The 16,841-nt window shown below is 37.4% G+C and overlaps 1 protein-coding gene and 2 non-coding genes across 4 annotated transcripts; all 3 read left to right on the forward strand.

Annotated features, from left to right (window-relative positions):
- The first annotated feature begins 1,173 nt into the window (after nucleotides 1-1,173).
- Nucleotides 1,174-7,145, forward strand: mapre3a (microtubule-associated protein, RP/EB family, member 3a). 2 transcript variants are annotated; one of them, XM_058616341.1, is made up of 7 exons: nucleotides 1,174-1,363; nucleotides 2,681-2,808; nucleotides 2,912-3,057; nucleotides 3,149-3,341; nucleotides 5,001-5,146; nucleotides 5,579-5,731; nucleotides 6,013-7,145. In XM_058616341.1, exons 2-7 carry the CDS (start codon nucleotides 2,688-2,690, stop codon nucleotides 6,079-6,081), a joined length of 828 nt encoding a protein of 275 aa, XP_058472324.1. In that variant the 5' UTR covers nucleotides 1,174-1,363; nucleotides 2,681-2,687; the 3' UTR covers nucleotides 6,082-7,145. The 2 variants fall into 2 exon arrangements, with proteins under 2 accessions (XP_058472324.1, XP_058472325.1); XM_058616342.1 differs by having other exon boundaries at nucleotides 1,177-1,363; nucleotides 3,149-3,305.
- An 873-nt stretch (nucleotides 7,146-8,018) lies between these two features.
- On the forward strand, nucleotides 8,019-8,091 carry trnaa-agc (transfer RNA alanine (anticodon AGC)). Its single transcript has one exon. It is a non-coding gene; the product is annotated as a tRNA-Ala (tRNA).
- Nucleotides 8,092-8,430: 339 nt separating this feature from the next.
- On the forward strand, nucleotides 8,431-8,503 carry trnaa-agc (transfer RNA alanine (anticodon AGC)). Its single transcript has one exon. It is a non-coding gene; the product is annotated as a tRNA-Ala (tRNA).
- Nucleotides 8,504-16,841: the final 8,338 nt, after the last annotated feature.

Below are 16,841 nucleotides of genomic sequence, written 5' to 3' on the forward strand. Positions count from 1 at the left end.
CCAATTTTTCTGTAAGTTCCGGAAAAGACTGGCTATTTGGGTTCAGGACATCTATCATTACCAGCATATTGAAAATCAGACATTTTTACCATATAGAAATTTCAAGTTAAATGTCGCCCTCATTGTAATTTTTTATTTTGAAAATGTTCTCAAATTTGAGACGTAATAATAACTACATATTCCATAAGTTCTGAAAAAGATTGACTATTTGGGTTCAGGACATCTCCGACTACTAGCATACTGAAAATCAGACATTTTTACAGTACAGTTTTAGTGAGATTTCAAATTAAAAATCAAATTTTGGCACTTTAAAAAAGCAAAAAACAATTCTCATCTTTGAGTTATATATAATAACAACATAATAACAACTTTTTCCACAAGTTCTGGGGGAAAAAAAGATAATGTTGTCTTCAGGACATCTATGACGAATAGCATACTTACTACTAGCATCAGTCCTGTCCCAAAATGATGGAAATCTATCTTTTTAATGGAACTCAAAATTGAGAATGTTTTCAATTAAAAAAGGACAAATGTTGGATTTTTAACTTGAAATTTCTTTAAAAATGTACAGTAAAAATGTTCGTCTTGTCCAGAAATGATGGAAATCGGTTTTTCATGGAACTCAAATTGGAGGTGTTTTTTTTTAAAGTCATAATGTGAGCGTTAAAAAGTGCAAATGTGGGACTTTTAATTTGAATTTTTGTTCTGAAATGATACAGTAAAAATGTTTGATTTACAGTATGCTAGTAGTCATCGAAGTCCTTAACTCAACTTTATCAGTCTTGTCCAGACATTATGGAAATCTGTTTTTTATTGAACTCAAATTGGAGGTGTTTTTTTTTAAAGTCATAATGTGAGAGTTAAAAAGTGCAAATGTGGGACTTTTAATTAGATTTTTTTCTGAAATGATACAGTAAAAATGTTTGATTTACAGGATGCTAGTAGTCATAGATGTCCTGAACTCAACTTTACCAGTCTTGTCCAGACATTATGAAAATCCATGTTTTATTTATTTATTTTTTCCACTAAAACCTCAGCAGCAGCAGCAGCAAGCCTTAATTCCAAAACAGCCACATCATGCATGTGCCTCTCAGTCAGAACAGGCCAAAGTCCTATTTATACTGATCCTTTAGCAGCATGGAGTCGGGCGCATGCGCAGTGGCGGCTGGATTGTTGCAGCTCCAGACCAGACGAGGCGGCCCGTTACCAAGCGAACAAGCCAGCGAACAGTTCTGCTGCACCGCCGCGCACGGTCTGACAACAACGACGACGAGAGTGGAGCCCGGACACAGGAACACACTCGTGAGAACAACAACAACAACAGCAACAACAGCAACAACAGCAGTAGACTCTCCTCGACACGGTGAGTTACATGAGAAATCACTGCGCTCTTTCCGCTGCGTCCTGGTTTATTCCCGTGTATCGAGTGTGGGATTATTTCCCGTGCACTGGCTGTGCTGAGTTGTTAGTGGAGGCCTGTAGAGGGGGCCGCAGGAAGAACAGGCGCTGCGGCGTTTTAGACCAGGAGGCTCCCTGACACTAAAAAGGGCTCATTTATTGTTCTCAGCGCAGGCTGGAAATGTCAAACCCCCGCCCCATTTCTTCCTGCGCCCACTTCACTCGGGATTTTTGCTGCAGTCATTACACCAGAGCTCACTGGAAGGCCCGGCTGTTTTTCGTTTATTATTTTTTTTGGGAGAATATCCTCTTTTATTTTACCGTAAAAATAATAATAATAATACACATTTATTAGAAGCACCCATGCACCCTTCCCATAATACTGTGGCTGCCTGCTTTTAATCCAATAAACGGATTTATTGCTGCTCATGTGGTTGTAGGTAATAATCATGTAATTGCCGGTTTGCCAGCCTCGTGCACTTTACAGGTAAACATAATAATTCAGAAGTCTCCACCTTTCTCTGCAGTACATCATAGGTGTTAAGAGTCCAGGAAATTAAAAAGGGACCACAGACGTGTCATATGTGCTATTGGTGCTCATAAACATAGGGATATGTCAGTTTTATTACATCTGTAGATTAACACTTGGATTAAAGAGGCAAATGTCTTAGTCAGAAATCACCAAGCAGGATAAAAACACTGGTTTTGACTTTGAATAAATGTCTAGTTGCGATTATTTTTGGGGGATTGGGGGAAAATTATACTTTTAATGATGACATTTAAATAAAAAAAGTGATATTTTTACTGTGAGAAACTAAGATGTAAACATTTTATCTAAAGATGCTGCTAGTGGTTCTGGTTTTAGAAGCTGTGATTCTGATCAGTTTGTAACTGATCGGTCGATTTTATGAAGCCATGGAGAAGAGCCGGGGGTTCAAAACAAGTTTGAAATCAGATGACGGTGAAGAATGAGCTCCTTACACAACATTAAATGACAGAAATAATCGTTTAATCTGGGATATTTTGGATACTTTTTTGATAATCGTTCAAAAAAAGGCTTGAAAGATGGAGACACTTCAAACAGCCCAACCCAAGTCCATCATATGATAAGAGCCGTTTACGTTCTTTGGGTTCTTTGAGAACACTATCCTTTCCAGTTTTGGGAAACGTCAATCAACATTTTTCAACATTTTATGATCCAAATAATCGAGAGATTAGTCAATTGTGATAAGTTTCCAGAAAGAACCACCCCGTTTATTCCTTCCTCTGCTCTTCGTTTCAGGTAGGGGATGGCAGTGAATGTGTACTCCACATCGGTGTCCATTGACAACCTCAGCCGACATGACATGCTGGCGTGGGTCAACGATTCCTTGCAACTCACCTACACCAAAATTGAACAGCTGTGTTCAGGTAAAGCTGCGAGTTTGTTTTCCTCCTAAACCTTCTAAGTCAAATGCCGTCCATTTGACACTGAGACCACACAAACGGACACCTCTGTCTTTGTCTCCTCCAGGTGCAGCCTATTGCCAGTTCATGGACATGTTGTTCCCAGGTTGCATCCTTCTGAAGAAGGTCAAATTTCAAGCCAAGTTGGAGCACGAGTCCATACACAACTTCAAAGTTCTTCAGGCAGCTTTTAAAAGGATGAGTGTTGACAAAGTCAGAATCCTTTTCTAACTATATTGTTGTGTTATGTGCCCGGTTGTCTCACGTGAAGCTCTTCAACCATTTTCCTGTTTGCATTCTCCAGATTATTTCTGTGGAAAAGCTTGTAAAAGGGAAGTTCCAGGACAACTTTGAGTTCGTGCAGTGGTTCAAGAAGTTCTTCGATGCCAACTACGACGGGAAGGAGTACGACCCTTTGCTAGCCAGACAGGGACAGGACATGGCCCCTGCCCCCAACCCAGGTGATCACTTTATCCACAAACCAAAGAGAAACCCAGGTAAACCAAACAGTTTTGCCTTTGCTGCACGATCTTGCTGAGCTTTGGATGGCTCGACGGCGCTCCCTGCAAGCAAGTGGTGTGAGCAGCACGAGTCATAGTGTTGCTGCTGTCTTCTCAGGTCCGTCTCGCTGCCCGGCATTCAAAAGCAAGTGGATACGCTATAATATGAGAACCCGTTGAGAACTGGTGTGAACATCTGTCCTGAGTGTTACAGCTTCAAGTACAGTGTGAAGGCGTCTTAAGCTGTGTTTCCTTTAAGTGGATCAGTTCGTTTTGGTTCAGTACTGTATGTTTCCATGTGGATTAGAACCAAAATAATTTGATTTCTGTCAATAATTTCGCTCCCTGGTTTGTTCTTTGCACTCCCTCGCTCGTTCTTTGCGCCATGGGTTTTTTTGATTGCTGATTGGGAACTGAGTTTTGGAGCGAATGGACCCGAATTAGTCACAGGCTTGGAGTCGCTGTCCATCTGGAACTCAGTCGCCAAGTTTTCCCCTTGGATATCCTACAAAATAATTCTAAATATTGTTGGTTGTATATTGTAAGTGTTCGTTTTCAGTCGAAACGCAGGCCTGACCCAAGGCTTTACTGTACCAAACGAAACTGTACCATAATGGAAAACCGGCTTTAATGTGTCCTGAATGCGTCTTCAGATCTGATGCAGCAAAACCCCCAAAAAACACGCATTCTGAGGTGGTTTGGGATGCATTTAGCATCGAAACCACCTCTTAATCTCACATCCTCTGATCCGCTGCCATTTCCATGAACCAGCCCGCGACCCCAACAATCCCTCTCACTGATAACATGGCTGCCAGCCATTTAACAATAGGCTCACATAATAAAATCTATCTTTTTCACTATAAATTAAGGTTTGTCAACCACTCTCACCCCTTGTGTCCCCACTGGCAGCCACATTATCAATGGAGACGTCCCGTGTTGGTTCAAGGAAACAGGGAAGTCGGTGTTGATCATGTGACACTATCTGGTTCATCCCCGCTTCTACATATGCAAATGCAGACAATTCACTGTTGGGGAAGCGAGATCCAAATCAAATTGATTGGATCTTTCAGGACGGATGTTAATACCACGTCATGCAACGTCTCAGTTAACCCCGATTCGAATTCATCATGGACGGCAATGCCAGAGGACCTGAAGAAAAATGTAGACAACTATGTTCTCCTGCCGCAGCTTCTCTGAAAGTTTGTGCTGATACACAAGGAAGTGTATCTACTTTTACTAACAAGAGCCTCACCAGCCCTTTGCTTGAAAATCATGGTGAATTAATTTGAGTTGTAGTAGTGTCATAAGCCTGCTGTTTGACAGTGTGGTTGTACATGGCCATTTATTTCAAAAGTGTAATGACGCGCGTCGGCATGTTTTGTCTTTGAGTATATTGGAAAGACCTCTTGAGGTTTGGTAGGGTTTTTTTTGGCTTTTGTCTGGATTAAAAAGAAAATGCTCATCATTTGTAATTTGGCTTATTTTAGATCTAAAACTATTTGCAAAATAGCCAGTATCAAAGGCACAACATCCTGCTACAAGCTGATAGCATCAGCTCTCAATAATGTGCTACATCCATCGCCACACTTGCTACTCAGCCAGGAGAAGAAATGACACTGTTTTGATTCAAATGTTCACCATCTCTGACCAACTCAGGACCACAGAGGACGTCTCCGACGGTCCCTAAAAACATGCCAGCACCACTCCAGCGGGTCCAACACAACACTCCAGCCTTGAGGAAGAACCCATCTTTGTCTAGAAATGGGGGAGGGGATGCAGAGATCATGGAGCTAAATCAACAGGTAGAGTTGCATGGGTGGCACTGGGACACTCAAACCTGGGGTTTGTGGATCCAATACCAGAAACTTTCCATGGAAACTTTAGTTTGGGAATTTTGGGAATGAATGAGAATGAACTGGTTATTTGGGATAAACCGAGTCATATACCAACATAAACAATCAATTCTTTCACTGAACAACAAAAGCATGAATGTTTTGAATCCAACAGACTGGCTCTATGGATTTTGTCCCATATGTCAAACATGTCTGATCCAACCACATTAGTCAATATCAGACCTGTATCCAGTGTCATTATTGATCCTTTGTCCTCAGATTTTCTTTCTCCATTGTCTCACGTCAATGGTTTTTCTAACCAACTGAGATTAATTGATGGTTTTTCGATTATCCATGTAAACATCTTTCTTTCTTTTTTCCCCCCCCCGTTTCCGTGCTCAGTTAATGGAGTTGAAGTTGACCGTAGACGGACTAGAGAAGGAGCGAGACTTCTACTTCAGCAAACTACGGGATATCGAGCTGATCTGCCAGGAGCACGAGAGCGAAAACAGCGGCGTCCTCAGCAGGATAATCAACATTCTCTACGCAACAGAGGCATGAGTTATCAGCAGTACACGCAGGGTGCAATGAGTAGCAACATACTCCTGGTGTGAAACTGCTGTTTCTTGGTTCTCTACATGGCACAGCACGTTATTTATGGACAAAAAGTTATGTTGATGGAAATACCTTTAATATTGTGTATAAATGATGGATCACCTGTTAAAAAGAAAGAAGAAGAAAAATTGTGTTATAGAACCAATAACATAGGGTGACTTAGCTTTATATGAGAACATTAATTACTAAAAAAAAATTGTTTTTTTGTTTCTTCATTTCAGGAAGGCTTTGCGCCTCCAGAAGATGAAGAACTTGAAGAACAAGCTCACCTGGACCAGGATGAATACTAAACGCTTTACTCCAACATGTCCATCTCTTTTTCTGTTCACCCTCATTTGTTTTCTACTCTCTCTCTTTGCACGCTTTCTATAAATACTTCTCATTGTCCCCTTTTTCTTTCTTTCTCATCTGTCTGTTTCTCAACCCGTCGACACGCGGCGTCTCCGCGTCTCCAGTTGCCGCTCAATCCCTGCCTCCACTTACACAGTAACAATAACAGTAATCTACAGCATATCCCAGTTATTTCAGCATGAATAACGCAGACGAGATGGATGAGAAACAGTGAATTTAAAGTCTGTAAATATTACCGATGTTTTGGTTTCCGAGAGAAAGCTGTTTTTTGCCAATTCGGAGGTGTTTACGTTGCCTTTGGTGCGCTTCTAATGATTAGAGCACAGAAAATAGTGCCATCAGGACACTCCCACAGCTACTAAAACTGTAACAAAATTCATTTTTTTTAAATTAATAGTTTCTTATTTATTTAACTTATATTTAATTTACATGAACTTTCTGTGGCTGAGTCGGTGCAGAACCTACTGTACAAGGCGTGTGGAAACACTGAAGGAAATACCTCGGTGTTATGACAACGAGTGCTCTGCAAATTATTAATTCTTTTTAATCCAACAGCAGCATATCTGAGCATGAGAATGTTTAACATTGACTGTGAATGAGTGAATATTTTGTAAATTGTGAAGATATCGTCTGAGGTTCTTACCGCAGACTGAAAACACGGTGATAGATCGTAGCAGTTTGGTGTTAAACCCTAAAAATACCCGGCAGCCACTGACACTGAAGCTATACATTATTCTCACACGACAGCAGTTTTCAGAGCCAGTATATAATTTGCGGTAAAGAGTTGGCCAGTGAGATGTCGTTAGTCAGTATTAACAGGTCTGTTGCAGTTTAACCATGGGAGTCTTTTGTTGTCCTTCCCATTGCTCGTTCTGTTTTTGCAAACTGGCTGTCGTCTGCTCTGGCACGCATCTTTTGGACCATGTGAAACATCTAGAGAGATCACTCATCCTTTTGAGTTTTGAGTAAATAAACAGCTGTGAAATAAACTGTTTTGCACTTACTTGGTGTCTGGGACAGGTTTGTCGCGCAGCGTTGTGTATAATGAATTAAATAATGAATTCAAATTCATACATACAGCTAGATTGTGCTCATTTGGAAATTTGTATTTGACTAAATGTATAACAGTACAATTATGCCCATGTGCTACTAAATATTTCATGACAAATGGCAAATACTACGTAATACGTTTTGGACATCTTATTATACTATGATATTTATTTATACATAGTCAGGTTTTGTCCTCATTTGTCTCACGTGTCACGTGATCAGACACGTTTGACATATGGGGCAAAAACTGTTCGATTCAAAACATTCATGCTTTGGTTGTTCAGTGAAAGAATTGACAGTTTCGATGAATGAAAGAATTGAACATTCATGAAGTTCTACATACAAATCAATCTGTGTCATTTTAATTGTAGCCTTTTGCAACAGTGCTTATGACAAAACAAAATGTTAACTCGGTTTATCCCAAATAACCAGTTAATACTCATTCATTCCCAAAATTCCTGTGGAAAATTTCCAAAATTCCCAAACTAAAGTTTCCATGGAAAGTTTATGTACATTTATTTTCCGGGAATTTGCTGTCCCTTGACCCTATTTGGAACATAATACAGTTTGGAAATGTTTCAGGCTTTTTTGACATTGTACTATACTATGACATTTTTGAAATCTTATTATACTATGACATTTTTCTGACGTCATACTATACAAAGGATTATTAAAGTATGAATCTTAAACTCACTCCTAAAAATGTTAACTCATAAATGGTTGAACACTTTTTGAGTGTAATTCAATGTGAAATACAGAAAACTAATTTGTTTGACACACGTGTGTGTACGTATATAATCTCTACCTCAAGCACCATGGACGGAACGGGGGATTAGCTCAAATGGTAGAGCGCTCGCTTAGCATGCGAGAGGTAGCGGGATCGATGCCCGCATCCTCCACAGAACTTTTTTATTTCTTCACTGACATAAAGTTGACAAAGCCACGTAATACTTGCTACACATACAAAAACACCATCACCGAAGTTTAGTTTAGAAAATATGACTGAATTCTGTTGTGTTGATGACCACGTGTCTGTCTTTTGGCGTTTAACGCGTTTATTGGCGAAACAGGGGGATTAGCTCAAATGGTAGAGTATTTATTTATGTATTCATTCATTCATTTATTTATTTATTTCTCTTTTTATTTATACATAAATAAGGTTTCGTCCTCCATAGAGGTTTCGTCCTCATTTGATTAACACGTGAGAGATTTACTGCAGTTGATGTGGCGATGACACAGGGGGATTAGCTCAAATGGTAGAGCGCTCGCTTAGCATGCGAGAGGTAGCGGGATCGATGCCCGCATCCTCCAATGACATTTAGCGACATCACCGTAATAAATTCCTGAAAATTACGATCCAAGATATTTCGTAGTATCAGGGCATTCGAAAAATGACAAACATATGTATGAATAAATGAAGATGGACACAAATTTAAATTCATTCATTCTTTTATTTATACATTCATTTATTTATTTATTCATTCATTTATGGTGATTTTGGACAACATACTATACTATGACTTTATTGTCTCATTTTGGACAACTATACTATGACGTTTTGGACTGATATTGGACAACATACTAACCTATGACTTTTTTGACTGATTTTGGACGACATACTAACCTATGACATTTTAGACTGATTTTGGACGACATACTAACCTGTGACTTTTTGGACTGATTTTGGACGACATGCTATACTATGACGTTTTTGTCTCATTTTGGACGACATACTAACCTATGACGTTTTGTACTGATTTTGGACGACATGCTATACTATGACGTTTTTGTCTCATTTTGGACGACATACTAACCTATGACGTTTTGTACTGATTTTGGACGACATACTATACTATGACGTTTTTGTCTCATTTTGGACGACATACTATACTATGACGTTTTTGTCTAATTTTGAACGACATACCATACTATAACGTTTTTGAGTGATTTTGGTTGACATACTAACCTATGAAGTTTTGGACTGATTTTGGACGACATACTATACTATGACGTTTTTGTCTCATTTTGGACGACATACTATACTATGACGTTTTTGAGTGATTTTTGGAAGACATACTATACTATGACGTTTTTGTCTCATTTTGGACGACATACTATACTATGATGTATTTGTCTCATTTTGGACAAAAATACTATACTATGACGTTTTTGTCTCATTTTGGACGACATACTAACCTATGACGTTTTTGAGTGATTTTGGACGACATACGTCGTCGTTTTGGACTGATTTTGGACGACATACTAACCTATGACGTTTTGTACTGATTTTGGATGACATACTAACCTATGAAGTTTTGGACTGATTTTGGACGACATACTAACCTATGACGTATTTGTCTCATTTTGGACAACATACTATACTATGACGTTTTTGTCTCATTTTGGACGACATACTATACTATGACGTTTTTGAGTGATTTTGGACGACATACTAACCTATGACGTTTTTGTCTTATTTTGGACGACATACTAACCTATGACGTTTTGGACTGATTTTGGACGACATACTAACCTATGACGTATTTGTCTCATTTTGGATAACATACTATACTATGACGTTTTTGTCTCATTTTGGACGACATACTATACTATGACGTTTTTGTCTCATTTTGGACGACATACTAACCTATGACGTTTTTGAGTGATTTTGGACGACATACTATACTATGACTTTTTTGACTGATTTTGGACGACATACTAACCTATGACGTTTTGGACTGATTTTGGACGACATACTAACCTATGACTTTTTGGACTGATTTTGGACGACATACTAACCTATGACGTTTTGGACTGATTTTGGACGACATACTATACTATGACGTTTTTGACTCATTTTGGACGACATACTATACTATGACGTTTTTGTCTAATTTTGGACGACATACTATACTATGACGTTTTTGAGTGATTTTGGAAGACATACTATACTATGACGTTTTTGTTTCATTTTGGACGACATACTATACTATGACGTTTTTGTCTCATTTTGGACGACATACTATACTATGACGTTTTTGTCTAATTTTGAACGACATACCATACTATAACGTTTTTGAGTGATTTTGGTTGACATACTAACCTATGACGTTTTTGAGTGATTTTGGACGACATACTATACTATGACTTTTTTGACTGATTTTGGACGACATACTAACCTATGACGTTTTGGACTGATTTTGGACGACATACTAACCTATGACGTTTTTGACTGATTTTGGACGACATACTAACCTATGACGTTTTGGACTGATTTTGGACGACATACTAACCTATGACTTTTTGGACTGATTTTGGATGACATACTAACCTATGAAGTTTTGGACTGATTTTGGACGACATACTATACTATGACGTTTTTGTCTCATTTTGGACGACATACTATACTATGACGTTTTTGAGTGATTTTGGAAGACATACTATACTATGACGTTTTTGTCTCATTTTGGACGACATACTAACCTATGACGTTTTGTACTGATTTTGGACGACATAATAACCTATGAAGTTTTGGACTGATTTTGGACGACATACTATACTATGACTTTTTTGACTGATTTTGGACGACATACTATACTATGACGTTTTTGTCTCATTTTGGACGACATACTAACCTATGACGTTTTTGTCTCATTTTGGAAGACATACTATACTATGATGTATTTGTCTCATTTTGGACAACATACTATACTATGACATTTTTGTCTCATTTTGGACGACATACTAACCTATGACGTTTTTGAGTGATTTTGGACGACATACTAACCTATGACGTTTTGGACTGATTTTGGACGACATACTATACTATGACTTTTTTGACTGATTTTGGACGACATACTATACTATGACGTTTTTGTCTCATTTTGGACGACATACTAACCTATGACGTTTTTGTCTCATTTTGGAAGACATACTATACTATGACGTATTTGTCTCATTTTGGACAACATACTATACTATGACGTTTTTGTCTCATTTTGGACGACATACTATACTATGACGTTTTTGAGTGGTTTTGGACGACATACTAACCTATGATGTTTTTGAGTGATTTTGGACGACATACTAACCTATGACGTTTTGGACTGATTTTGGACGACATACTATACTATGACTTTTTTGACTGATTTTGGACGACATACTATACTATGACGTTTTTGTCTCATTTTGGACGACATACTAACCTATGACGTTTTGTACTGATTTTGGACGACATACTATACTATGACGTTTTTGTCTCATTTTGGACGACATACTAACCTATGACGTATTTGTCTCATTTTGGACAACATACTATACTATGACGTTTTTGTCTCATTTTGGACGACATACTATACTATGACGTTTTTGAGTGATTTTGGACGACATACTAACCTATGACGTTTTTGTCTTATTTTGGACGACATACTAACCTATGAAGTTTTGGACTGATTTTGGACGACATACTAACCTATGACGTATTCGTCTCATTTTGGACAACATACTATACTATGACGTTTTTGTCTCATTTTGGACGACATACTATACTATGACGTTTTTGAGTGATTTTGGACGACATACTAACCTATGACGTTTTTGTCTTATTTTGGACGACATACTAACCTATGACGTTTTGGACTGATTTTGGACGACATACTAACCTATGACGTATTTGTCTCATTTTGGACAACATACTATACTATTACGTTTTTGTCTCATTTTGGACGACATACTATACTATGACGTTTTTGTCTCATTTTGGACGACATACTAACCTATGACGTTTTTGAGTGATTTTGGACGACATACTATACTATGACTTTTTTGACTGATTTTGGACGACATACTAACCTATGACGTTTTGGACTGATTTTGGACGACATACTAACCTATGACTTTTTGGACTGATTTTGGATGACATACTAACCTATGACGTTTTGGACTGATTTTGGACGACATACTATACTATGACGTTTTTGTCTCATTTTGGACGACATACTATACTATGACGTTTTTGTCTAATTTTGGACGACATACTATACTATGACGTTTTTGAGTGATTTTGGAAGACATACTATACTATGACGTTTTTGTCTCATTTTGGACGACATACTATACTATGACGTTTTTGTCTCATTTTGGACGACATACTATACTATGACGTTTTTGAGTGATTTTGGAAGACATACTATACTATGACGTTTTTGTTTCATTTTGGACGACATACTATACTATGACGTTTTTGTCTCATTTTGGACGACATACTATACTATGACGTTTTTGTCTAATTTTGAACGACATACCATACTATAACGTTTTTGAGTGATTTTGGTTGACATACTAACCTATGACGTTTTGGACTGATTTTGGACGACATACTAACCTATGACTTTTTGGACTGATTTTGGATGACATACTAACCTATGACGTTTTGGACTGATTTTGGACGACATACTAACCTATGACTTTTTGGACTGATTTTGGACGACATACTAACCTATGACGTTTTGTACTGATTTTGGACGACATACTAACCTATGACGTTTTGTACTGATTTTGGACGACATACTAACCTATGACGTTTTGGACTGAATTTTGACGACATACTAACCTATGACGTTTTTGAGTGATTTTGGACGACATACTAACCTATGACGTTTTTGTCTCATTTTGGACGACATACTAACCTATGACGTTTTGTACTGATTTTGGACGACATACTAACCTATGACGTTTTGTACTGATTTTGGACGACATACTAACCTATGACGTTTTGGACTGAATTTTGACGACATACTAACCTATGACGTTTTGGACTGATTTTGGACGACATACTATACTATGACGTTTTGTACTGATTTTGGACGACATACTAACCTATGAAGTTTTGGACTGATTTTGGACGACATACTAACCTATGACGTATTTGTCTCATTTTGGACAACATACTATACTATGACGTTTTTGTCTCATTTTGGACGACATACTATACTATGACGTTTTTGAGTGATTTTGGACGACATACTAACCTATGAAGTTTTTGTCTTATTTTGGACGACATACTAACCTATGACGTTTTGGACTGATTTTGGACGACATACTAACCTATGACGTATTTGTCTCATTTTGGACAACATACTATACTATGACGTTTTTGTCTCATTTTGGACGACATACTATACTATGACGTTTTTGTCTAATTTTGAACGACATACTATACTATGACGTTTTTGAGTGATTTTGGACGACATACTATACTATGACTTTTTTGAGTAATTTTGGACGACATACTATACTATGACGTTTTTTAGTGATTTTGGACGACATACTATACTATGACGTTTTTGTCTCATTTTGGAGGACATACTATACTATGACGTTTTTGTCTCATTTTGGAAGACATACTATACTATGACGTTTTTGTCTCCTTTTGGACAACATACTATACTATGACGTTTTTGAGTGATTTTGGACGACATTCTATACTATGACGTTTTTGAGTGATTTTGGACGACATACTATACTATGACGTTTTTGTCTCATTTTGGAGGACATACTAACCTATGACTTTTTGGACTGATTTTGGAAGACATACTAACCTATGACGTTTTTGAGTGATTTTGGACGACATACTATAATATGACGTTTTTGTCTCATTTTGGAAGACATATTATACTATGACGTTTTTGTCTCATTTTGGACAACATACTATACTATGACGTTTTTGAGTGATTTTGGACGACATACTATACTATGACGTTTTTGAGTGATTTTGGACGACATACTAACCTATGACTTTTTGGACTGATTTTGGATGACATACTAACCTATGACGTTTTGGACTGATTTTGGACGACATACTAACCTATGACTTTTTGGACTGATTTTGGACGACATACTAACCTATGACGTTTTGTACTGATTTTGGACGACATACTAACCTATGACGTTTTGTACTGATTTTGGACGACATACTAACCTATGACGTTTTGGACTGAATTTTGACGACATACTAACCTATGACGTTTTTGAGTGATTTTGGACGACATACTAACCTATGACGTTTTTGTCTCATTTTGGACGACATACTAACCTATGACGTTTTGTACTGATTTTGGACGACATACTAACCTATGACGTTTTGTACTGATTTTGGACGACATACTAACCTATGACGTTTTGGACTGAATTTTGACGACATACTAACCTATGACGTTTTGGACTGATTTTGGACGACATACTATACTATGACGTTTTGTACTGATTTTGGACGACATACTAACCTATGAAGTTTTGGACTGATTTTGGACGACATACTAACCTATGACGTATTTGTCTCATTTTGGACAACATACTATACTATGACGTTTTTGTCTCATTTTGGACGACATACTATACTATGACGTTTTTGAGTGATTTTGGACGACATACTAACCTATGACGTTTTGGACTGATTTTGGACGACATACTATACTATGACTTTTTTGACTGATTTTGGACGACATACTATACTATGACGTTTTTGTCTCATTTTGGACGACATACTAACCTATGACGTTTTGTACTGATTTTGGACGACATACTATACTATGACGTTTTTGTCTCATTTTGGACGACATACTAACCTATGACGTATTTGTCTCATTTTGGACAACATACTATACTATGACGTTTTTGTCTCATTTTGGACGACATACTATACTATGACGTTTTTGAGTGATTTTGGACGACATACTAACCTATGACGTTTTTGTCTTATTTTGGACGACATACTAACCTATGAAGTTTTGGACTGATTTTGGACGACATACTAACCTATGACGTATTCGTCTCATTTTGGACAACATACTATACTATGACGTTTTTGTCTCATTTTGGACGACATACTATACTATGACGTTTTTGAGTGATTTTGGACGACATACTAACCTATGACGTTTTTGTCTTATTTTGGACGACATACTAACCTATGACGTTTTGGACTGATTTTGGACGACATACTAACCTATGACGTATTTGTCTCATTTTGGACAACATACTATACTATTACGTTTTTGTCTCATTTTGGACGACATACTATACTATGACGTTTTTGTCTCATTTTGGACGACATACTAACCTATGACGTTTTTGAGTGATTTTGGACGACATACTATACTATGACTTTTTTGACTGATTTTGGACGACATACTAACCTATGACGTTTTGGACTGATTTTGGACGACATACTAACCTATGACTTTTTGGACTGATTTTGGATGACATACTAACCTATGACGTTTTGGACTGATTTTGGACGACATACTATACTATGACGTTTTTGTCTCATTTTGGACGACATACTATACTATGACGTTTTTGTCTAATTTTGGACGACATACTATACTATGACGTTTTTGAGTGATTTTGGAAGACATACTATACTATGACGTTTTTGTCTCATTTTGGACGACATACTATACTATGACGTTTTTGTCTCATTTTGGACGACATACTATACTATGACGTTTTTGAGTGATTTTGGAAGACATACTATACTATGACGTTTTTGTTTCATTTTGGACGACATACTATACTATGACGTTTTTGTCTCATTTTGGACGACATACTATACTATGACGTTTTTGTCTAATTTTGAACGACATACCATACTATAACGTTTTTGAGTGATTTTGGTTGACATACTAACCTATGACGTTTTGGACTGATTTTGGACGACATACTAACCTATGACTTTTTGGACTGATTTTGGATGACATACTAACCTATGACGTTTTGGACTGATTTTGGACGACATACTAACCTATGACTTTTTGGACTGATTTTGGACGACATACTAACCTATGACGTTTTGTACTGATTTTGGACGACATACTAACCTATGACGTTTTGTACTGATTTTGGACGACATACTAACCTATGACGTTTTGGACTGAATTTTGACGACATACTAACCTATGACGTTTTTGAGTGATTTTGGACGACATACTAACCTATGACGTTTTTGTCTCATTTTGGACGACATACTAACCTATGACGTTTTGTACTGATTTTGGACGACATACTAACCTATGACGTTTTGTACTGATTTTGGACGACATACTAACCTATGACGTTTTGGACTGAATTTTGACGACATACTAACCTATGACGTTTTGGACTGATTTTGGACGACATACTATACTATGACGTTTTGTACTGATTTTGGACGACATACTAACCTATGAAGTTTTGGACTGATTTTGGACGACATACTAACCTATGACGTATTTGTCTCATTTTGGACAACATACTATACTATGACGTTTTTGTCTCATTTTGGACGACATACTATACTATGACGTTTTTGAGTGATTTTGGACGACATACTAACCTATGAAGTTTTTGTCTTATTTTGGACGACATACTAACCTATGACGTTTTGGACTGATTTTGGACGACATACTAACCTATGACGTATTTGTCTCATTTTGGACAACATACTATACTATGACGTTTTTGTCTCATTTTGGACGACATACTATACTATGACGTTTTTGTCTAATTTTGAACGACATACTATACTATGACGTTTTTGAGTGATTTTGGACGACATACTATACTATGACTTTTTTGAGTAATTTTGGACGACATACTATACTATGACGTT

The sequence above is a fragment of the Solea solea genome, chromosome 18 (genome assembly GCF_958295425.1).
Source record: "Solea solea chromosome 18, fSolSol10.1, whole genome shotgun sequence".
Classification (NCBI taxonomy): Eukaryota; Metazoa; Chordata; class Actinopteri; order Pleuronectiformes; family Soleidae; genus Solea; species Solea solea.